Raw genomic sequence first — 25,550 nt, forward strand, 5'->3', positions numbered from 1 at the left:
ATTTAAGTGCTGTACATGATTTAATACTCAAGTAAATTACAAGTACCCGGAGTTAAGTCCAGTACTTGAGTAAATGTCCTCAGTTCCAGTCCACCACTAACTGATTAATGAACTGAATGTGTATCTGTTGTTCCCCTCCTGACCTCCAGGTGGCGGCGTTCTTTCATTTTAAACTTTAATCTGAAAAACCCTGACTTGGAGGAAACCGGAAGTCTCGTTGTTTCACTGTGATCTCGGGCTTGCGGCGGGATAGTTGTGTTGTTTATTAGTGAGTTTTAAACATAGACAGTATAAGAACGGTTTTAAGAAGACAGAGCTCCAGGTAAACCAGCACACACACACTCAGGTAAACACTTTAATAACTGTTCTTTTACACGGTTATCAAAGCGAATAGAAGCAGGAGCTGCGCATGCGTTAGCTTCCCATTCTGCTGTTGCTAAGATTCAGGTAAACAGAACTTCCGTTGCTGAGCAACAGTCTGCTCCGTTAGTTGCTCCTCTGTAGTTCGGTGGGCTCGGTGAGATTCGGGGCTGAAGTTGTAACATTGTTGCATTTTTCATTTGGTTCGGTTTGCGTCACACTGCACTTTATCAAACGCAGCAAACAGTGGAAACACACGTCACGTGGTGGAAGCAGTCGCTTGTTGATTGGACAGAATATCAGAGGGAAACTCTCCGAAATAATGAAGCTCCACTACATTTCTAACGTGTTGGCTTTTGTGGTTCTGCTTTAGTGTTTCTAATATTTTAGAGGAAGGTGAACAATGGGAGCAGCTGACAGTGCTGGCTCTATCATTAAATGTCTTTAGTTGTGTTAAAGAGGAGTTGGAGCAGAGTGTCTGTTAAAACCTAGGCCACTGATTGGAGGGAACTGGAATCTTACTGGAAGCTGACTCGCTAGAATATACACGTTTTTTTAAAGCTATGAATTGAATAATTTGCCTTCTGAGAAACGAGTTTCAGGCATTCCCATTTGTTGGGGGAACGTTTCTACCGTGTTGGCTTTTCTGGTTCTGCTTTAGTGTTTCTAATATTTTAGAGGAAGGTGAACAAGGGAGCAGCGTCACGTGGTGGAAGCAGTCTAGAGGGGGGTCTGGGTGTCCTCCCCCAGGGAAGTTTTGAGTGTCAGCAACTGCCTTTTTGTTGCATTTGGATACGGTTTAATGCACCAGTTTATGGTGGAAATACCTTTATTTAGCCTATGCTAAGAAGAAAATAACAGATGACAATTCAAAATATATCAAAAATATAATGGAAAGTATGTTGTTGCGTGTCATTGGGCATTTTTAAGTGGGTATGTGGAAATCCTGGAGCTTTCTTAGTGGGTGTACTGCGTATTCCTGCGTATCACGTAGACTACACCACTGGAACTAACCTGCACACGCATTACATATGGATCTGAAAGTTCTCATCCATTAAACCAGATATTTAAGTCTGTAAACTGTGGGAAAGGTTGAAACTGCAGGCTAGTAAATGCTCTGGTTTTGGTCCACTTCCTGTGTTTGGGTCGGATCGCGTTCCCACCTGAACCGGGAAGATATAGTGTGTAGCTTTTGACTGATATCTAGTGTCGGCAAAATCACTTTTTATTGAGTTTCCTTTTTCCTGAAATGCTCTGAGTGAATTTAATCTAAAAAATGTTTACCTTCTGTTGTGCAGTTGTTTAGATTTATTCACAGTTTAATATAATGCTGTATTCTCCAAACTACTCCGAGTTCATTGTGTAGCGAGGAAGGAAATGGAACCGTTTTCCAGCCTCTGCTTTGAGTTTGCTGACTGTTGTTTTAGTTGTGTGTGGATGTGAGGAAAAGGAGAGGAGACAGCAGCTCCTGAGTATCTCTGCGTGCTTTGATTTGTACTGAACAGAATCCAGAGTGAGTCCAGCAGCCCCAGTGGACATCTGCTGGATTTCAGGACAAGAGAGGAATGGAGGAGGACAACCAGAACCAGGAGCAGCGGAGCAACAAGGTCCCCAGAAGACAAGCAGCAGACTGGGACTCTGATACCAGCCATGTTCAGGTCAGTGTTCAGGGGGGTATCACACAAAAGTAGAATTTATAAATCCAGGATAACTGATGAAGCTTGACCTAGTCTAATCTGTGCAGCCTGGCTTGGTGCGTTTCACGAAGGCCAAGGCAGGCTGAGGAGGAGAGACTAGGTCCAGTCAGGCTGAGAAGGAGATACTAGGTCGAGTCAGGCTGAGAAGGAGAGACTAGGTCCAGTCAGGCTGAGAAGGAGAGACTAGGTTGAGTCAAGCTGAAGACAAACCCCCCCCGAATAGAAGAAACGACATTTACACACAGATGTGCGGACTGAGCAAAGTTACTTTAGGATAAATAGGTTTGAAATTATTTTTACAACTGAAATGATTTTTTTTTTTTTGTTATTACAAAGGGAAAGTACCGAAAAAAGGTACCGTTGGGTACCAGAACCAAATTTCAGGTTTCGGTACAAGCACCTGTAAAAATGTGAACGGTACCCAACCGTTGCCACATGTAATATAAATTAAGTTAACTGTTAACACAATAAGTTAAAGTGAGCTATTTAAATTAGCTGATACATGGCTGAACGTAATTTGCTCTCACCAGTGTATCACCCTGTGTAACATCACTTCGTCCGCAACAATCCTGCCACAATCGGTCCCAACACATCCCAGTTAGATATAAAATGGCGTAACGTTAAACATATTCTTTGTAAATCTTTACAATTACTCCCAGAAAGAACCAACCAAAGGGCTATTGCACATAACCAGGATAAGGGAATAAGCCGGGATATTCCTATTGTCCTGGTTGAATTTAGCCTTGACTCGGTTGCACAAAAGCAGAGGCAGATAAGTTACCATGGAGATTTATTCTGGACAGCTAGCCTGCTCCTAACCAGGCTAACGGCCAGGCTAACATCTAGCCTGCTGCTGACCTAACAGACCTAACAGCCAGGATTTATTACTCCTGGAGTCTTTTCTGTTCACTCAGCAGTGGTTTTATCTTATTATTATTATTATTATTATTATTATTATTATTATATTATTACTGTCAGCCTGCATTAAAATACAACAGTTGCATATTGCTGATCATTTAACTACTGTTATTATTTAAAGTTGTGACCACCATTGTTTTATAATTATTCATGTGACATTGTTACTTTTATATTGTTACTTTATGAAGACTGATGTTCATATTATTGTTAGAAATTTGATGAATGTATTACTGCAGTTGTTGAGATAATTAGAAAAGGCTGATAAAGTTGCCAAATGTGTTTTTTAAATAAATTCAGTTACTAAGGGCAATACATAAAGTGCTGTACATGTGCGTTTCTATACCAACGCCCCTTCAAATTATTTTAGTTGATTAATTTTTTTTAAAGGACTATAATTTGGGAGGATTGTACATTTTTAAGAACAAATGCTAATTGTACAATCCTCCCAAATTATAGTCTTAGTTCACTGGACCAGTAAGTATATAGTGTAGACTACTGTACCTTCATGTAACAACAGGGAGAGGACACCTCAATGTTTTTTGACCTTATATTTAGCTGGGGGGAAATAACTGATAAATATACTCTGTTACATTCATGTTTGCAATGTGCATTATATTTATCACTTAATTCTCTTTATAGTTTCTAGATTTTAGAGTCCAATGTCTTCAGTGTCTTTCTGTTCTATGTCCATATATACAAGGGAGCAAAGCATATAATATGTAGAGAAGTAAACTCAGCCTCTATAATAAAAGAAAACAGAGAGAAAAAGCATGACAGATAATAGCGGACTGACTGAATGATACATCTTAAAATATACATTTATGAACTGCTGCTCTTAACCTAGTCTCTCCTCCTCATCCTGACTCGACCTAGTCTCTCCTCCTCAGCCTGACTCCACCTAGTCTCTCCTCCTAAAGGCAAGGCAACTTCATTTATATAGCACATTTCAGCCACAGGGCAATTCAGAGTGCTTTACATAAAACATGAAAGAGCAGTTAGAAAACAATTTAAAAGACAAGAATACATTTTACAGTGCAGTATAAGAATTTGAAGAACTGAGAGATAAAATACGCAAATATAGAGTAGTCAAAACAGTTAAACATATAAAAGCAGATAAAATAGGTTAATTAAAGAAAGGACCAATATGTCAGACATCTCAAGCAGTTCGGTCAATATTTCTGGTTCATCTCACCAACAATGGGTCCAGATGTTTCACATGGAGGTTTCATTCCCCATAGTTACAGAAGCTTTAGTATACTCTTTTTCATTTTCAATACAGTCGTCACCACAAGGATTAGTTCTTTTCTTCGGCAAACCTTGCAAAACCTGGAACGGTCTTCAGACCGTCTCTAATAGTCAGGAAACGTGCTAGTTTCGTAGACTATTTATTTTATTCTTAATTTAATAGTTTCTCAGACTATTTCTGTTCAGTTGTAATTGTTTTGGTCTTCAGACCCTTTTGTTAGTTATCAAACTAACTTTGTTGACAGTCCACAGCCCGTCTCTTCTGTAATCTATTGTCACACCCGTATCAAAGAAAAAATCTGAAATATGTCCGTTTCTGCAAAATCTCACTGGAATAATCATAAATTCAATTCTATTAATTGATCTAACTAGAACCCCATATAACTGAGAGATAAAATATGTGAATAAAAGTTACAGTGCAGTATAAGAAATTAAACATTAAAGAGCCGTTATAGATTGTCATACAGTGTCAACTTTTGTATAAAAAATTATAAGAATTTAAAGAAAGAGCAGTTAAAACAGTTAAACATATAAAAGCAGATAAAATAGGTTATTTAAAGAAAGGCAACATCAAAAAGATAGGTCTTCAGCCTTGATTTAAAAGAACTGAGAGTTTTCCTCAGCCTGACTCGACCTAGTCGCTCCTCCTTATGGTGCGTTCTTTTTGTCCACCGAAGTTGTTTTACGAGTTGTTTTCCGGAGTTACGACCCGGAAGTTGACGCTGATTCTGCCACTGAGCCACAGCGTGTAACTGGAGTGAAAAGCTTTCGGCCAATCAGAGCGCTGCATTGTAACCCTTCTCCCACCTGCCCCACCTGCCCAATATGCTTTGCGTGATTAATTCAATTCAGTGCCTCAAGCAAGCCAGGCTGGCCGGATAACTGTATGTTTGCATGCAATGGCTGAACCGCCTAAAAAAAGGGTTCGGAAACCACAGTGATTTCTTGACAGCTATCTGGAGAGATGGCCTTGCCTTCACATGTCCAGGCTATCCTCAGCACACTTTCTGCACCGTGTGCAAGACAGACTTCGATATCGGACACAAAGGAGCAACAGGTAACGAACCCAGTCCCACTCTCAAATACTAAGTTGGGTATGGCTGCAGCCTGGAGACCTCCCGCCTCATGCCTCCCGTGCTCACTAACTTAACCGTGACTTCATTTAGAAAATAATTCACAATTTCGTAGGCTATTCTGAACATCTGAATTTACCGTTGTATTCTGAACATCTGAATTGACCATTGTATTCTGAACATCTGAATTTACCGTTGGACATGAGACAGGAGGAGCATGACCACCCCCCGATACGTTCATAGTGTCAATAGGCTAGCCTATCACACCTGCCATCCTTCCCATTAGTTGGGGGAAGTTAGAAAAATGGTAGAATGGCTAGAAAACTAGGTTTTAGACAGGTCAGGTGCTGAGTAACGTAAAATAAAGGTAACAGTTAGGCTATTGTTTTAGCCTAATTGAATTTATGAACATTAATAATGACCTTGACATCATAAGCATTGACCACCACAGTCCAGCTGTGACAAGCTCAGTTAATGATGCATAGCATACAAGAGGGCTATTTGCTAGGCCAATGTGATGGCAACTGACATAATGCAGTGTCAGCCATGTCAACCTTTTAAAAGCCTATCTGAAAATATCTGACCCATGTTATTTGTGTCTCTGCCAGGCTTTTTTAGTAGTTGCTTTAGGCCTATTTAAAGTTGTTTTATGAGTAAATCATTACTTGGCTACTTAATTTCCCTTCAGCAATCAGAAGAAGGCTATGTGTTAACCTGGTCTGACTCTCATCTTTAACACAGAAGTACTTAGGCCTATTTATTAGCTCAATCCGCCTCCTATTGGTTAGACTAACAAAAATATATGACCACGAAATATTGCACAGGATATAAGAAAACATTTGTGTAGTTTCACTACACCTACAGCCATTCATCCACTCCATTCCTTTACACAGTAATACTAATTTATTGTAATCTAGGAGTTTGTACTCATAACATTTCTTCAAGGTTGGCAGGTCTGCACCTAGTCGGCCTCAGCCTGACTCAACCTAGTCTCTCCTTCTCAGCCTGACTCGACCTTGTCGCTGCTCCTCAGCCTGACTCGACCTAGTCTCTCCCCTTCAGCTGTCTAACCGACTAATGCTTGCTTCGTACAGCATAAGATTGTAGGTCAATCCTTGCTTTATCTACGGTATTATTTATAAATTCAACTTTTGTGAAACAGCCCCCTGGCCTGCCTTGTTGCATGATCAAAATGTTCTAAACTTGCCATTTTCAGTGTGTAGCTCACTAGCTCAAAGTTTATTGTTTCCCGAAACGAACTGAGTTTTGCAAGGCGAGGAACATCTGGCGATTTTCTGGTATTGATGTTGATTGAGGCTGAAGTCCTATGGATTGGTCACCTCATCAGCCCTCGCATTTTCTCCATTAAAACAGAACATTTGAATATAGTTAAACATGGTAAACTATAATTTAGGGCTGCAGCTATCGATTCTTTTTGTAATTGATTAATCTAGCACTTTATCGATCGATTAATCGGATAATTGTTTTGCATTTTTAAACAACCCAAACTAGGGGAAAAAAGCAACATTTTCGGAAAAAAACAACATTTGTATTGCCTACATTGCTTACAATATCATCTCTCAAAAAACTAAACATTAAGTGCATTTAAGTACCATATTACATTTTTTCAAATGATATCAACCTCAAACTAAGGCATACATTAAACATACACAAACATTACATTAAGTTGTGCAACTTAAAGGAACACGCCGACTTATTGGGATATAGCTTATTCACCGTAACCCCCAGAGTAAGACAAGTCGATAAATACCCTTCTCATCTCCGTGCATGCTGTAAAGCTGTCTGACGGCTCCAGCGTATCAGCCCATAACAGAACAGGCAGGTGAATGGTTCCAGTAATCCTACTGCTCCGAATAAGTGACAAAATAACGGCAACATGTTCCTATTTAAATGTTGTGATTTGTAGAGTCACAGCGTGTACCAAAAACAACGTAACATGAGACACAGCCGTCTTCTAACCGTAAACAAACTGGGAACTATATTCTCAGGTGGAAGAATATAGTACTTGGGCGGAGTGATATGCTCGCAGTAAGCCTGTCTGAGAATATAGTTCCCGGTTTGTTTACGGATAGAAGATGGCTGTGTCTCATGTTACGTTGTTTTTTGTACATTCTGTGACTCTACAAATCAGAACATGTAAATAGGAACATGTTGCCGTTATTTTGTCACTTTTGTCACAATTCGGAGCAGTAGGATTACTGGAACCAGTTACCTGCAGGATCTGTGCTAGGCTAAGCTAATGCTGGAGCCGTCAGACAGCGTTACAGCACGCACGGAGATGAGAAGGGTATGTATCGACTTGTCTTACTCTGGGGGTTACGGTGAATAAGCTAAATTCCCAATAAGTCGGCGTGTTCCTTAACTTTCAGAACTACAAGTTTCAACCTGGGACTGATCTGTATATACTGTAGGCCTATATGTAAATATTAGTTATACTCAACCTATTTTCATTTATATATTTGATTATAATGTCACACAGCTGTTACACTTATGCTATTAGATCGTTGATCAGCTGTTTCTCCGTATATATAGAGAGAGAGAGAGAGCACGCAACAATCAGCTGTTTTTCTGAAGGGATAGTCAATGCGTCAGCTCTTTAGATCAGATCGTGGTCACCACTACGTATTTTCTTGTCTTTGATTTTGGTAGTTGTGTTTGGTGTAGTTTCATCGTCCATACGACTCTGTGATTTACGTTTGTCGGTCCTCTTTGTGGAATGGATGATTAAGTTAGACTCCATGTTTTCTGTTGAGATGCTAAACCACTGACGTCGTGCTATTATAGTGGTAAGCTAGTTTGATTTTGCAGTAGACATACTGTACAGAGTTTTAGTTTTAATTACGTTTGAACTGATTCCAAACTTTGCACACTCTCTGTTGTTTTCTCCAGCCTCTCTCTTCTCTTAGCCCCTCACTATTTACGCTCTGGCATGTGTCGCCAGCAGCAGACTGAGCCTCGTCTGTGCGACAGTAATAATGCTCTGTGCGGAAACACCGTCCGTCAGCGATACAACGTTGGTAACATTGATTTAACAAAGCTTTGAGGCAAGTTATTTTGCATCGAGGATTTTTTGTAATCGAATTATTTGAGTTATTGGAGGAATCGTTTCAGCCCTACTATAATTCACTCACACCTCCCATTAGTTATTCTAACCCTTGTATCATTATCTCTGTATCTTTCCCCCTTGGGTCTACTAAAGGAGCCCTCAGCAGACGTCAAGCTGGCGACCGTAGCAGGAAAGAAGGGCATAAAGGCCGAGGAGGAGGAGCAGCCTGCAGCACCTCCTGCAGCTGCAGCAGCAGCCGTGAAGGAGGAGGAAGAGGAGGAAGAGGAGCAGCCTGCAGCACTTCCTGCAGTTGAAGCCATGAAGGAGGAGAAAGAGGAGGAGTATGTAGTGGAGAAGGTGTTGGACCGCAGAGTGGTGAATGGAAGAGTAGAGTTTCTGCTGAAATGGAAGGGGTTCTCAGAGTAAGTATGAGTCTATAATATTAATACTTGGTGTTCTCTATATATTTATATAGTATCTTGTTCATTTAAAAATTGCAGATCGACAGCATAAATTCCGGCATTGTATCATGCCCTCAAAGTTGAAAGTCTTTTGACACTAAGTTGCAGACCCGCAAATAACCTTACAAAATGGCAATAGAAAAAAGGAACAATACGAATTAGCAATTAGAGTGAGAATGGATTGCCTAAAAACAAAGCCTGATGAGATTTCCTTCTGTCTGCACTCACCTTTCCAGTGAGGATAACACATGGGAGCCGCAAGACAACCTGGACGTCGACCTTATCACTGAGTACATGCAGAAACACAAGGAGAAGAACGAGAAGAAGAAGGGCAAGAGGAAAGTGGAGAAGAACGAGAAGAAGAAGAAAGGCAAGAGGAATGTTGTCAGTGAGGCCTCGGGAAACTTAGAGGAGCGAAGGAGCAAGAGGAAGAAGGAGGAGGTGAGCAAAGGAAAGAGGTTACTCCAGACTGAAGATTCCCAAAAAACTAATCTCAATATTAATGAATATTAATACAGCGCAATAAAGGGAGGAATGTAAATGATTTATTACAAATTTAATAATAACTAGGGCTGTCAAGCGATTAATTTTTTTTAATCTCGATTAGTCACTGAATTAATCGGATGTTTTATCACATGATTAAAATTCTATTATTTTGCATTTCAGAACTGTTTTTAAGTACATTTAACAATGAAAAGCAATTATTACCAGTGTATCTTGATTGGGAATCAAATTATTGCAAAGAAAGTTACTTTATGAACTTGACTTTAAGATTTGTATTTGTTTATTATTTATTTACTGTTAGCAATAGAACAATGTGTGAATCTGTCAGTATTGCACAATTCCTCAAAGTACCTAAAACCTAAAAATCCTTATCCTTACCAGAGTCAATATAGTGTGCAGCCCAACTGGAACTGCTGCAAAGTACAAACGCTGTCTCATTAACCGGTGATCACTGGACATCAGTGAGTAATCAAAATGATTTAGAAGAAGAACTGTATAAGACGGGTCAGAACATGCCAACCGTAGTACGTCTTTAAGACCCGAGTCTTCTACAATGCTGACAGGTCTGCAGTTAGTTGCCACCCATTTCGCAAGAGCTGTGGTAACTTTTTTGGATTTGGTTTCATCAACAGGTCGGCGAGTAGCACTCTCCAAAATAGTGCTTTGCCTGAGCCCACTAGCATCAGCCTGAGTCACGTTAACTGTACTATGCTTAGCTCGTAGATGGTACCTCAAGCTTGACGTGCTTCGGTGATATTTTAGTTTCGCTTTACACAATGTGCATGTGGCTTTCGACTTGACTACTGAGCCGTCCAGGAGTTTTGGAAAATAAAAAGCACCATTCAGAATTGTGTTGTTGCTGTATGCAGCCTGCAGCAGCAGGATGTGTTACGAGGAAGTATGGCAGCTTGATGATAAGTGAAAGTGTGGCAAAGGGTCAAAATAGTAGCCTGTTAGGCACGACGCAAAGCCGAGTGAAGTGTGAAATAAATTTATAAATTGCGGCATGCGATTAATGCAATTACAAAAACTTAACACGTTATGCTCGGCCCTTAATCGCATCGCGATTGACGCGTTAATGCTCACAACCCTAATAATAAATGATTTATTAAAAATGTAATAACATAACAATAATAACTTACTTCACCAGTTATTGCTATTAAACAACTAAAACAGATGAGAAAAGGGTATTTTACAATAACATTGAATGCACCACAACGTTTACCCGTTTCAAGTTAACGCAACGTTTACGATATATTGTGCAGCCCTAACTACAACTGTTAATTTGTACAAATGATTAGTTACCTAATCCTTGAATGGTATGATTATGACGTTTCAGTTCAGAGCAGTGGTCAGTAAATGTATATTTTTATGCTGCTTACACATTCAGTCGGTCCGTGAACGTCTGCCTCGCTTTCTCTCGCTGTTTCATTACAGCGGCCGTGTTTCTTCTTTACATATGTGTTTCACGTTATCATACTTCCACAAGAAGCTGCTGCTCACTCTGTATGAAGTATGAACAATGATTATTCTACATTTTAGCATCAGTAAATCTGTGATCGACCATGCGGTCTGGTAAGGAAAGCCGTGAACGCTCATCTATCCGAAATACTTCAGCCTGACTCGACCTAGTCTCTCCTCCTCAGCCTGGCTTTGCTGTAGTGAAACACAGAACGCCAGGATGCTCTGATCAGACTAGGTCAAGCCTCTTTATTGGTTCTACTGTTGTGCAATACCACTTTAACAACACATTGATTTCATGTAATTCTGAGCCATGTGGTTACTTCTCAACAATCCATTTCTTTAAGCCTGGGTGGTTACCGAACACTATTTAACATTTTTAAAATGAAAATCTTTTGCTATGTTTACACCTCACGTCCACACTACTGAGGTTAGAAGCAGAGTTTCCCATACATTGGTTCTACTTGGGCGCACCGCCCAGGTAAATTGAGACCCGCCCAGGTAGATAAAATCCAAATTATATTTTCTTTCCAACAACAGTGAATTTTTTACAGCGCACACAGACCAGCTGCCTCCAACCCCTCCCCCTCGCAATGTTGTGTGACACGTGCGTAGTGTTAATTTTGTCACCTATCTTTAATTTAGTCTTGTGCCAAAAATTTTTGTTAGTCAAGTTTTAGTCGAATAAAAGTCTCGTGATTTTAGTCTAGTTTTAGTCAAAAGAGAACTCAAGGTATCTTAGTCAAGTTTTAGTCGACTAAAAGTCTCGCCATTTTAGTCAAGTATTAGTCAAAACATTTTGGTCTTTTTTTAAATAAATTATTTCTGATAACCATTTCAGTCAAATATTTATAAAAATAAATAAATTATATAAAGTTATATAAATATTGAGCCTCTTCCTTATTTCACCAGTAAATTCCCGTTAAACGACAAAAACAACCACTGCAGGGGGAAAAGGATATTTTACAATAAAATAAATGTGGCACGAAACTGGCGAGTCGTATTTCTAGTGAACACAACATATGTGTTGTTTTTCAGACAACGGCAGCTGCAGACTGTTGTACGTCTCGTGTTGGAATCCTACACAGTGAAATAGAGACAAACTTTTACACCGTTTAGCTGTCAGCATTAAACTGCTAGCTAACGGTAGGCTAACGTTACCTGCTGCCAAGTGTAGTGTTAACTAGCGTCCCGTGCAGCGATGTTTCGGTTGACTCTAACGTCCGTTTAGGAGCATCGGAGAGAAGCGCAGGCATTTAAGTGGCACCAGAATCTGCATTGCTATTAGGTCCGGTAGATAACGGTCATTAAGGCACCTGTCGGTGCCGTAGCACCGGGTCTCGGTAGCTGAATATTCTATTGCATGATGAAAAAGTAGAGGCGATTGTAGACGAAAATGAAGAGAGATTTTATCTTAGTTTTTATTTTATGCAAAACATTTTAGTCTCGTCTTTTTTCGTCAACAATAATGCATGTTAATTTAGTCTTAGTCAGCGTTTTTGGACATTGGCGCAGTCTCGTCATCGTCTCGTCTTAGTCATGGAAAAAAAGGTTGTTGACGAACATATTTAGTCTCGTCTCGTCTGACGAAATTAACACTACACGTGCGTGACATCGTCAGCGTGGTACTTGCTCAGAGAGGCTATCGTTACGTTAGTAGTAGTATGCTGCTGGTGGTCTTGCAATGGGATTAACTGTACTAATAAAACTGTAGAAACAACAGGGCCACACTGTTGTGAAAGCTCCCTGAACATCATTTATCAGAGTCTGGTTGTTGCCCCTTTCCGCGGCAGGCTCCTCCACTTCGTGTCTTTATAACGGAGCTAGCTAGCCAGAGCTAACTGCTAATCAGAGCTAATGGTTGCTAACCGAGCTTTCAGTTCTCCGTGCCTGTATCCATTAACTGTATTTGTGGACCCAAGCCCAACTAAAACTCTTTCTTTCATTAAATTGGCTCAGAGTTGTTTGAATGACTGACAGGCTATGTTTAGGAACCCCAAAATGGATAAAACACTTCAAAAAATGAACAATGATCTAACAAACAAAATGAACAAGAATTTGCTTTAGATAGCCCTAGTCCTATGTGAGTTACAGTGTTGAGATTAATAATAACATGTCATTTTCTGTATGGAGCATAGTATTAAGCACATCGTGGATACACTTTTTCGTCATTTGTTTAAAATTTAACGAGCAATTTGCTGTTTTTTTATCAGAACACTGAAAGCAGCAAAACTGAGTAGGCTACATTTTAATATATGTTTATTTATCACAAGTTATATCATTATCGCGATATTCAACAACATTACGGCATATCTCATATTTTCCTCATATCGTGCAGCCCTAATAACTACCCTGAAATTGTGTCAGATGCAGCATAGTGTCGCAATATTTTCATCTGTATCTGTGTCATCTTTTATTCTAATTTGTTTAATATGTAAATAGTTTTTTTCTTTCTAAATGATCTGATAATGTTGTGTAGTCATTGTTTTCACCTTCTTTTGACTGGTATATAAGTGAACCCATTATTACTAAACCTAGCCATCACGCACCACGCCATCACATCCTGCGCCACACACCACCACCAGTAAACTCTCAATGTGGGAAACACTGAGAAGAGCCCGATGGTTTCCATAGTAACATGTGTGCAACCAGAAGACTTTACTTTTATTTTGACATCAAATTAATGTATGTATTTCAAAAGGTTTGATTGGGATTTAAAGGATGAAAAATAGCCAGACTGTATGAAAGGTTTGTGTTATTTTAAAGTTATCATGGAATTTCTAACTGAAAGTAAAACTGAAGAGAGTGAGCAAATGTTTGTTTTTAAATTGCCAATCATTTGAATGGGGAAACTTGCCTGAAAAATATAGAATATTTCTGAACTTATTAAAGTTATGAAAAGTACATTTGCTTCCATAATAACAATAACTGCAACCAGCACATATTTTCCTTCATTTTGTCATAACTTATTGTATGAAGAGTGAAAATTGTGAGTGAGAGCAAATCCAGGGTTTAAAGAAGGTTGTTAACTAACTCTCTCTCTCTCTCTCTGTCTGTTGCTATAGAAACGGAGAGGAGAAGAGGGACCCAAACGTCACCACTGTCAACACTGTGACAAATCCTTCACAACATCAAAATATTTAAAGATTCATCAGAGATTTCACACTGGAGAGAAGCCTTACAGCTGTGATCTATGTGGTAAAACCTTTTCTCACAGTGGTAGCCTAGAAATCCACAGACGTGTTCACACTGGAGATAAACCCTACAGCTGTGAACAATGCGGGGCAGCATTCTCACATTTAAGTAGCTTACAATCCCACCGACGTGTTCACACTGGAGAGAAGCCTTACAGCTGTGATCAATGTGGAAAAACTTTTTCTCAGAGTGGTCACCTAGAAAGACACCGACGTGTTCACACTGGAGAGAAGCCTTACAGCTGTGATCAATGTGGAAAAACATTTTCTCAGAGTGGTCACCTTAAAAAACACCAGCGTGTTCACACTGGAGAGAAACCGTACAGCTGTGATCAATGTGGAAAAACGTTTTCTCACAGTAGTAACCTTAAAAGACAGCAGTGCGTTCACACTGCCTCATTGTGAACATGGTTCTTCAGGGCTCCAGACTAACTTTTTGCCTTGGTTGCACTGGTGCACCTAACTTTTTCAAATTTTTCATCTTGTCGCCGTTAATGCTGAATGGGGATACACGATATATAGCTCTGTATTTTTTTACCAAGTGGGCTAAATGTTCAGTTTTAAGTAATTTTTTTACAAGCTCTTTTATTAAAACAGATTGTGATTAAAATAAAATGCAAAGACAGGGTTTCCTTTACCAGTTTGAAAATAGTAGTTGAAGTAGTAGTACCTGTATGCTACTCACAGAGTGACCGCTGACTCATTATGAATGGGTCCAGCACGGGTCGATTAATGCGCTTTGGCGGGTCAGCGGCGTTACACACGTCTTGTGTAGGCTATGAAATGTCTGTATCGTCACTGCGCTGCATTTTTATGATATTCTGGCCATGGGTCACATCTCTCGCCCAGGTCCAGCAGGCTCCATTTTACACGCTATTACTCAACCAACTGAAGCTAATTGCATTTAATAACTTCTAATGTGTTTTTCGCCGTGGCGGCTGCAATAACAGAGTTACCAGTGGAAACACTGGTACCAATACAGGTTTCCCTCTCATACTTAACAATATACAGCTGTGGTAATAACAATTAAAACTGTAGACAAATGTCAGCATGTGGACCGGCGGCACAGTGTCTCTCATGTTGCAGGGAGCCGTGTGTGAGTGAATGGGGGCGGGGCTGCGTGGAGGAGAGATCCAAACACTGGCACGGCTTTACAGAAGGAATGGGTCATGTAACGCAACATTAAACATATCGATATAAACGACATTGCTTCGTGGAGAGGCAGCGGATGCGAGGACGTTAGGTGCACCGTTGCGACCTAGGAAAAATGACGGCAATTAACTCCTTCTCCCCAAACTGATAAGGATGCTTGTGTGCAAAATGCAGCAAGCATTAACTGATATGGGCCGGGTCCAGGCTGCATGCCTAGTAGCACTCATGACTCTTTCCAAGACAAGCCTGGGCCCTACATATTAGATTATTCCACAATTTATGTTGTGATAGGTAATCGAAAAAGAATGGTGAATAAGCACGTAACTGCAAACTTTGCAAATTTAGCATCCATTCCTCGTCAGCCACAGTCTGTCCCAAAAAATGAAAACACACTAGCACTACTAAACGTTAGGTCTTTGGTGGGAAAATAATTTTTAATGAATGATTTTATTAACTGAAACCTGGTTGGACCATAATAACAGTGCTGCTGTTCTCATTGAGTCAGCCCCCCCTAACTTCAGTTGTATGAGTGAGAATAGAGTGAATAAGAAAGGAGGTGGAGTCGCCATTTTGTTTAATGACTCATTCCAATGTACGCAATTATCTTACGGACATTTTGCTTCTTTTGAATATGTGGCTCTTCAGCTAAGATCCTCTCCTCAAGCTATACTTCTAAATATCTACAGGCCACCTAAATACTGTGCAAACTTCTTTGACGACTTTACTGAACTGCTGTCTATAATCTGTATTAACTTTGACCGTGTAATTATTGCTGGTGATTTTAACATTCATGTTGACAACCCCCAGGACCGAGAGACCAAAGAACTGTGTTGTGTTTTTGAGAGCTATGGACTGACTCAGCATGTTACACAGCCCACGCACAATAAGGGGCACACACTGGACTTGATTATCTCAAAGGGTCTAAACATTTCCAAGGTTGTGGTGACTGATGTTGCTCTATCTGATCATTCCTGTGTTTTCTTTAACGGCACTATCTCTGTGCCCAAAAGTGTTCAAACAAAGTTAATCAGAAAACGGTATATCACTGAAAACACCAGTGAATCATTCATTCAGCTTTTCTCCTCTACACCCGCCCTCACTGGGGCCTCAGTGACTGAGCTTGTAGATAATTTAAACTGTAAAATTACGAATGTTATTGATGCCATTGCTCCCACTAAGGTTAAAACTGTCTCTGGTAAGAAAAGATCTCCATGGAGAAATTTTGTAGTGGTGAGAACAGAAAAAAGAGTGTCGAAAAGCTGAACGCAGTTGGCGAAAAACTAATCTCCAGGTCCATTGTAACACCTATAAAGAGAGACTTCGCATTTATACTTTGGAACTAAGGAATGCAAGGCAGTCCTTTTTCTCTGACATTATTGCCAGAAACAATAACAATTCACGTGCTTTGTTTGCTACTGTCGATAGATTAACAAACCCTCCAGTACCAGTAGCATCTGAACTGTTGTCTACCAAGGCTTGCAACGACTTTGCCTCCTTCTTCACAGACAAAATTCAGAAAATTAGACGAACAGTCAGTGCTTCCATATCAAGTACAGGATATGTGTTGTCACAGTGTTTACGCAAAACAAATTCCAACATGACACAATTTCATACAATCAACCTTAAAAACCTGGAGGACATTATACAACATCTGAATACTTCCTCCTGTTGCCTTGATATTCTACCAACGGATGTTTTCAAAAATGTTTTGAATTGTTTGGCTTCTGATCTTCTACAGATTGTAAACACATCTCTGCTCTCACGTATTTTTCCACAGGCCCTAAAAACTGCAGTCATCAAGCCACTCCTAAAAAAGAACAATCTAGACACGTCACTAATGAGCAACTATAGGCCGATATCAAACCTTCCATTTTTAAGTAAAATCATAGAAAAAGCAGTTTTTCAACAACTCAACCTTTTCTTATCCCTAAACAACAGTTTTGATGCCTTCCAGTCAGATTTTCGACCACACCACAGCACTGAGATGGCTCTTGTTAAAGTCTTTAATGACATCTACTTAAACACAGATAGTGGCAAAATTTCAGCCTTAGTATTACTTGATCTCAGTGCTGCATTTGATACGGTCGACCATGAAATATTACTTGACCGATTGAAAAACTGGGTTGGTCTTTCTGGCTCAGTACTAAAGTGGTTTGAATCCTATTTAACCCTTGTGTGGTCCTTCGGGTCCCAGTGACCCAAAGGACCACACGAGGATTATGTACTTCCGTTTACTTTGTTGAGAATTGCTCTCTAAACAAGGGTTAATACAGCACCTTAGTTCTTGTTTATACAGCATTTTGGTCAGCTTAAACTGTGTTTAAATGTGTTCTAAATAAACTTTACTTACTTACTTTACAAGAAACCGGGTTTAGAGAGCAATTCTCAACAAAGTAAACGGAAGTACATAATCCTTGTGTTGTCCTTCGGGTCACTGGGACCCGAAGGACAACACAAGGGTTAAAGAATAGGGACTACTTTGTGTCTATAGGTAATTATACATCTGAGCATACAAATAAGACATGCGGAGTTCCCCAAGGCTCAGTTCTGGGGCCTCTTCTGTTCAACATCTACATGCTTCACTGGCTCAGATTATGGAAAACAACAAAATAAGTTACCATAGTTGTGCAGATGACACACAAATTTACATAACCTTATCGCCAGGGAACTATAGCCCAATACAACAAATGAATAAGTCCGTTGAACAAATTAATGACTGGATGTGCCAGAACTTTCTTAAATTAAATGAAGAAAAAACTGAGGTGGTTGTTTTTGGAGCTGAAGAGGAACGATTAAAGGTCAGCACTCAGCTTCAAACGACAATGTTAAAAACAACAGACAAAGCCAGAAATCTTGGTGTAGTCATGGACTCAGACCTGAATTTTAAAAGCCACATTAAGACAATTACAAAATCAGCCTATTATCACCTTAAAAATATATCAAGGGTTAAAGGACTTATGTCTCAGAAGGATTTGGAAAAACTTGTCCATGCTTTTGTCTTCAGTAGACTTGACTACTGTAACGGTGTCCTTACAGGTCTCCCTAAAAAATCAATCAGACATCTGCAGCTGATTCAGACCGCTGCTGCCCGAGTCGTCACTAAAACCAGGAAAGTGGATCACATCACTCCAGTACTGAAGTCTCTACACTGGCTTCCAGTGCCTCAAAGAATTGATTTCAAAATACTTTTGCTGGTTTATGAATCACTAAAGGGTTTAGGGCCAAAATACATATCTGATCTGCTACTACACTATGAGCCACCCAGACGTCTCGGGTCGTCTGGGACAGGTCTACTTGTTGTCCCCAGAGTAAGAACTAAACAGGGGGAAGCAGCGTTCAGTTTTATGCTACGCTCACATATCTGGAACAAACTCCCAGAAAACTGCAGGTCCGCTTCAACTCTCAGTTCTTTTAAATCAAGGCTGAAGACCTATCTTTTTGATCTTGCCATTCTTTAAATAACCTATTTTATCTGCTTTTAAAATTTTAACTGTTTTAATGTTTTACCTAACAGTACCTAATATTGCCTAACAGGGCTTAATAGTACCTAGAACAGTGCCTAACAGTGCATAGCAGTGCTTTATTCTTGTCTTTTATGTTTCTCTTTTTTTTGTGTTTTGTTTTTTAATTCTTATACTGCACTGTACACTTTTATGAATGTTTGAATGTTTTTAAATTGTTTTTAATTGTTTTCTGAATGCTCTTTCATGTTTTATGTAAAGCACTTTGAATATCCCTGTTGCTGAAATGTGCTATATAAATAAAGCTGCCTTGCTTTGCCTTGCCTTGACCAGCAGTAACTTTATCTTCTGAACAGCATGTATGTTATCCTGGCTAGGACTACACATTACACTCCCTCGCTTTGAAGGGATTTATTCCACTCAAAATTAGTTTATTTTCCTGTAATAAAATATTCTGAGTTCAGGGCGCTATTTAACTAATGCTGCAACGAAGAAGTGTTTGTTGTTCTTAATTAATCACCTTGTAAATACAATTTACAAAAATCCCCATCGCTGTTTACTAAGGTGATGTCAGATTGCTGAAATATTCAGTTTATTGTCACTTAAGACGACAAAAGCTTTAATCAGAACATGGCTGCTGCTGCTGCTTAAACAATGACTTGAACAGTTAATGTGTTTAAACTGCGTCTGTGCCGCCGCCATCTTGGGACAGACAACTGATCTTAAAGACTCATAGATAAATATTTTTGTACTGCTTTTGGATGTTCATCTGAAAGAAATGCTAAACTAAGCAACATGGAATAACATTTGATGGATGAAAAATGTGTTTTACAATATTATACTATTACTGAAGTGTTGAACTCAATATCACAAAAGGTAACATTAATCCTTCTTTTAAGCTAACAGGAAGTTAAGTCTGTCCTGATACTGAATTGAGCTAATGCTAATTTGTGTCAAGTTATGTATGTTTTTATTTGTGATTAATAATATCTCAGAAAGATGTTGAAAACAATGTTTGTTATGTGTGTCACTGAACAGTTCCTCGCGTCATTCCCCATAGACCCCCATGTGAAAAAATCCAGACTTTACATCAGAAATATATAAATGTTTACAGCCTGGTAGAAAAAAAAAACGGTTTTGGTCTATGAAGTTAATTTCACACTTCATAACAACTGTTTATATAACTCACCTGTTTAAATTGTATCAAGGCTTAAATCAGCAGACTGTCACAAGCTTCAAAATATTTATTTTTAATTTGATCAAGTATCAAATTGACTGCAGCTGGAACATCTGGTGGAGCATCACAGCTGTCTAAAACCAAGGACACATGTTAATGACTGCTACACTTTGATTATATCAATAATTCATAATCAATTAGCCTTGTGTGATGACAAAAAACAAAGTTTCTAAATGTCTGACTTGTTTCCATTGCTGCAGAATGACTCCTCAACAATAAATGCCATCCCAATACTGACCTTACTTCCTTCAATTTTTAATGGTTCTGCTATTACCTTCTGCTTTGGTAGCACTAGGGTTCAAACCTTTCTGCCTAATGGCTGTCTCATCTTATTGCTTTTTCCTGTCTTTTATTCCTGTTGGCCAGTCAGACTCTTAAAGTTTGGATTTCAGTTCTCTTACAAGCCAGTAACTGACCCTCTGCAGATATGATAGTTTTGTCATTGTGGAACAAACAATCCTTCATGTACATAGACTCTTTGTCCCAAAAATTCTAAGGATTAATATTATTATATAATCTAATTTCATTTTACTTTGTAATTTGAATTGAGGATTAAAAAGTATAAAATATGTGTGAAGGGTGCGATTTGTGAAAAAAACAGATGGGGGGTGTTAAGTTAACTGACTTGAACTTGACGTGAAAGTATAAGCGGAGCGTCTGTTTTATATCGTTATTTATTCCATACATGTGCACGGCTCTGTTAATCTGTCTCCATCATTACACACAACTGGCATACATGGCATACATGCAGTATGAGAAACTGTAATACCTCAAATATAACAACCAACACTATTACCGTAATGTATTGATCCAAAAATGATATTTAACACACAGATACATATTTTGGGAGGAAGAAAGGTAAAAACTTTTGTTTAGAGTTCTCCTCATAGAGTTTAATGTGAAATGTAACATATTCACAACACCCTGTTATCCTCTGTTCATTCTGTTGTTAGACAGAGAGAGAGAGACAGAAAGCCAGGGACAGAGAGAGAGACAGAGAGAGAGAGAGAGAGAGAGAGAGAGAGAGAAGTGTGAACTTTTCATTTAATAATAATCTTTTGACATTTTATATTCCCTGTTTGTATTTTCTGTGACTGAATGTGGTTTTAAATCTGTTGAGGTGTGTTCAGACTGAAAGCAAAGACACTGATGATGTCATACAAAGTCAGAAAATAGAAAGCAAACTGTTTCCAGCGGACACTAAAGAATGATGGAGCAGCAGGAAACAGACCTGGTCAGACAGGCTGACCGAAAACATGGGGACAGTTGTAAAATACCATTTTATTTTATTTTTATCAATTAATGTGAATGATAACAACTAAAACTTTTAATGAATACTGATATTTTTTTCTAAACAATAACATAGGTTATTATAACAAGGTAGTTAAAATTTGGCTGAGGACAGACCATTTTTCCGGATTTGTAATTTTCAAAAGTGTTTTTAATTAAGAATAAAACAACCAAGGACCTACTATTACATATTCCTTTAAAGCGCAACTCACAGAAATCACCCATTTAGTATTTTTTTGTCAGTTTTGGATTATACAAGTTTTATTCACTGTAACAATTAAAGGACAGATAATGTACGTTTCTGGTAGAATGTCCCAGTCGCTTAACAGTGGCGGTTCTACACGTGCCTCACTAGACATGTCCCTGGCCTCCCCTGTGCCCCCCGTGCTGACCAAATAAAAAAATATGAATTTATTATGGTTTTACACGCGAGCGCCAAAAGCGGAACTAATGTGCGACGCAACGTTCTACACGGGTAAATTAGAGCGGCGCACCCAAACACTAGCCTAGAACTTCTTCACCCATTAGTCTCCAGTGGTAACGTCAATGTAACTCACCGCAGATATAACTTTATTTGATAGCACTATGCATCTGCCTGTACACATGTTGGACTTTTTTCAGGCTCCAACACTGAAAGCGTTGGAAGAACATCAGGAGGACGCTGGTAGCAAATGCTAACCTAGCTAGCTAAACTGTTAGCATCTCAGCAGCAGTTCCGTCCACTTGAAGGCATCATTGAGTCCTACGATAGTCTAACGTTAAACAGACTAACGTTACATACAGTCTACGATACCACAGATATCAACTAACGTGAATAGTTATTTAGCGTGCAGCGTGTGGTGGTGCTCGGTGAATGAGACAGCAACTCCTCTTGGAGAGAGCAGAGGAGCTCCGAGTTCTCCTGTTGGTAAGATCAACCATTTCATCTCGGAAGGGACTTGTTGTTGTTGTTGTTGTACATAACCGTGTTCCTTTTGTTCCTCACACTGAGAATGAAATCAAGTTTGGAAATGTCTGCTCTCGATATGTTTAGAAACGTAATCATATCTAAACAAACTCATCGAAGCAGAAGCGAATATCCAAATGTCAGTCTCGTTGCTAGGTCTACACAATGCTGGGATGTTAACCACGGGACTTCATCAATCTTGGCTGTTGCATCGCGATAATAAATCCATTTGAGTAAAGTAATGAACAGGCTATCTACCCGTGTTAAGTAGGGAGGGATGGTTAGGCAACGACATTTAATGCAATTTAATAGTAGGCCTGCTGGGTGTCCTTAAAATGCTGCTTTCTGCTGTTAATTCTTATTTGTGTCAGTATGGCTCTGTTTTTTTTTTTTTTTAAGTAAATACTTGGCCTACATTTTGAAATACATGCAGATATACAGTACATAAGTAATATAGTATGTAAGTAAATAAATGTTGTAGTTGTGCTCAAGTTTACTGTCCATCTTTCTACAGATATCAGCAAGTCCAAGAATGATGTAGCAGTACAGCCCAACTTGAATATATTACATATTGCTATGCATATAGACGTTTTCTGAAAGTTATGATCCATTAAAACAGATATTTAAGTCTGTAAACTGTGTGAAAGGTTGAAACTGCAGGCTAGTAAATGCTCTTCCGGTGTTTGATCTGCACCGAGTTCAGATTGAGGACAGTAAAGTTGTTAGTGTAAATTAGCACACCTAAACAACGGAGTCTGAGTGAGACAGGAAGACAGCTGTCTCCGAGATGACGTCATCTTCTGCCTTCTGTAGAAGTGGTGAACTTACAGCTCGCAGCACTTTAATCACATATAGTGGGGAGCTTTGGACTGATATCTAGTGTCGGCAAAATCACTTTTTATTGAGTTTTCTTTTTACTGAAATGTTCTGAGTGAATTTATTTAAAAATATGTTTTGACCTTTTGTTGTTTAGATTCATTCATAGTTTAATATAGCCTAATGCTGTTTTCTCCAAACTACTTCGAGTTAATTGTGTAGCTAGGAAGGAAATGGAACAGTTTTCCAGCTGCTGCTTTGAGTTTGCCGACTGTTGTTTTAGTTGTGTGTGGATGTGAGGAAAAGGAGAGGAGACAGCAGCTCCTGAATATCTCTGCATGCTTTGATTTGTACTGAACAGAATCCAGAGTGAGTCCAGCAGCCCCAGTGGACATCTGCTGGATTTCAGGACAAGAGAGGAATGGAGGAGGACAACCAGAACCAGGAGCAGTGGAGCAACAAGGTCCCCAGAAGACAAGCAGCAGACTGGGACTCTGATACCAGCCATGTTCAGGTCAGTGTTCAGGGGGGTATCACACAAAAGTAGAATTTATAAATCCAGGATAACTGATAAAGAGAGGCTTGACCTAGTCTAATCTGTGCAGCCTGGCTTGGTGCGTTTCACGAAGGCCAAGGCAGGCTGAGGAGGAGAGACTAGGTCGAGTCAGGCTGAAGTAATTCAGATAGATGCCGTCCAAGCGCAAGTTCTACTTCTGCCAAGACCGACATTTATTACTTTGCGCATCCAGCTGCAGTTCGCGCGCAAACCATTAGCATAATAGCAATCCGCTATGGAACAAGCGTGCCTGCTCTTAAAGGGGTGATAGAATGATTATAACCTTACGTTGCAAATTGTGAAAGATTGTGGACATGTCTTAACAGACGGGATGATAAATTGCATTCGGTACGGTTTATACAGGATACCCCCAGGAATGATTTACCAGGTAATGACATTTTATTATAATACTCAACAATCATATTTAGTTCACAATAGCTTTGTAAGGCATATTTGTACTCTAATAACATCAAATAATGAAGTATTTGTTGCATGAATCTCTTTGTGGACAAGTTGTGGACATTAAAGGGGTGATAGAATGATTAAATAGGGTATTTTACACTGTTCCTTAAAGTCTCCTAAAAGGGGATGTAACATTGGTTGGGCTGAAAATTGCCCGAATGCTATTTTATTAGGCCCTTAACTACCCTGTGAATATGGCTCTATTTGGAACAAGAGCTTTTCTTCCATATATGGTATGGTCATTAATATTCCGAATGAGCTACGTGCTGATTGGTTTGAGCAAACTACATAGAAACACATGGGAGACTCTCATATTTCAGACACTGCAAAGTTATACATTGTTTATCGGGCTATTACATTACAAAATTCACTTCTGAAACTTTTTATGCGAGAAATCAACTATGTAAAGCTCAAATATGGGCCGCTTTACGAAAATGGATGGCTAATTGCAAATTTTGTCCGACTGTGTGTCGAAGTTCAGCGCCGGTGCTGCCTGTGTAGCTGCCTCGCCGCCCTTCACAGACCCCGGCCTGCTGTGAGGTACTTGAAGCTCCGTCACGACTGGCAGCCCACTGCACTCCATACCCGCGCAAAGTCACGGTCTCTTGGGCTAATGACAACCAAATGCCCTAACCCTGACAGAGCTCCATGGCCTGCAACTCCCCTCTTCCTGCTAGCTAAATGCCTGGTGTATGTGAGTGAGAGCGCGGTCAGCGAGCTTGTTACGCCAGCAATCTCTTACCACAGGTTTCAGTTAATCTTTTAATGTGTGTAATTATGTGTTGAGTTATTTAAACAAACGATTCGTCACGCCACGTATACAACATCTAGCTAAATGTCTTATAAAGTTAACAACTGTGTCCGATTTCAAATTAATGCATATTTGTGAAGAGTAGAGCATCCGTTAGCTACAACTGTCCCTTCAATCCTAGCTACCTGTGTAGCTACAAATCACGGATAGTTAGCTTCATTTTTGGTCGTAATTCGAGTATATTTACAGTTTGAATTTCGTCACGCCACGTATACAACATCTAGCTAAATATCTTATAAAGCTAACAACGGTGTCCGATTTAAAGTTAATGAATTTTTGTGAATTCTTTCATTGATAGAGCTCCATCCAACAGCAGGCTCTATCAATGAGACTCGCAGACAAGCGGCGTTTATTTCCCCAATCGTTTGTTTAAATAACTCAACACATTATAATTACACACATTAAAAGATTAACTGAAACCTGTGGTAAGAGATTGCTGGCGTAACAAGCTCACTGACCGCGCTTTCACTCACATACACCGGGCATTTAGCTAGCAGGAAGAGAGGAGTTGCAGGCCCTGGAGCTCTGTCAGGGCAGGGGCATTTGGTTGTCATTAGCCCAAGAGACCGTGACTTTGTACGGGTATGGAGTGCAGTGGGCTGCCAGTCGTGACGGAGCTTCAAGTACCTCACAGCAGGCCGGGGTCTGTGAAGGAAGGCAGGCCGGGCGGCGAGGCAGCTACACAGGCAGCACCGGCGCTGAACTCCGACACACAGTCGGACAAAATTTGCAATTAGCCATCCATTTTCGTAAAGCGGCCCATATTTGAGCTTTACATAGTTGATTTCTCTTATAAAAAAGTTTCAGAAGTGAATTTTGTAATGGAATAGCAGAGATCT

At 39.6% G+C, this 25,550-nt stretch overlaps 2 protein-coding genes across 4 annotated transcripts in view; both read left to right on the forward strand.

The window, feature by feature from the left end:
* Window positions 1-231: 231 nt before the first annotated feature.
* The window catches only part of LOC120571101 (zinc finger protein 664-like), a 416,820-nt gene continuing 391,501 nt past the window's right edge, over window positions 232-25,550 (forward strand). The window contains exons 1-4 of one of the 3 annotated variants that reach the window (XM_039819785.1): window positions 232-322; window positions 1,866-2,018; window positions 8,514-8,782; window positions 9,058-9,262. In XM_039819785.1, coding sequence (XP_039675719.1) covers window positions 1,926-2,018; window positions 8,514-8,782; window positions 9,058-9,262 — 567 coding nt within the window. In that variant the 5' untranslated portion in view covers window positions 232-322; window positions 1,866-1,925. Of the gene's footprint in view, window positions 323-413; window positions 448-1,865; window positions 2,019-5,179; window positions 5,278-8,513; window positions 8,783-9,057; window positions 9,263-25,550 lie in introns of those variants that run through there. The other 2 variants (XM_039819795.1, XM_039819803.1) reach the window with 2 other exon arrangements.
* LOC120571617 (zinc finger protein 664-like) lies at window positions 13,882-14,754 on the forward strand (the record flags this gene model as incomplete). Its single annotated transcript, XM_039820677.1, has 1 exon — window positions 13,882-14,754. A coding segment is annotated over one exon (504 nt), but the record flags the coding sequence as incomplete, so codon positions are not given.

Source organism: Perca fluviatilis, chromosome 2 (genome assembly GCF_010015445.1).
Source record: "Perca fluviatilis chromosome 2, GENO_Pfluv_1.0, whole genome shotgun sequence".
NCBI lineage: Eukaryota > Metazoa > Chordata > Actinopteri > Perciformes > Percidae > Perca > Perca fluviatilis.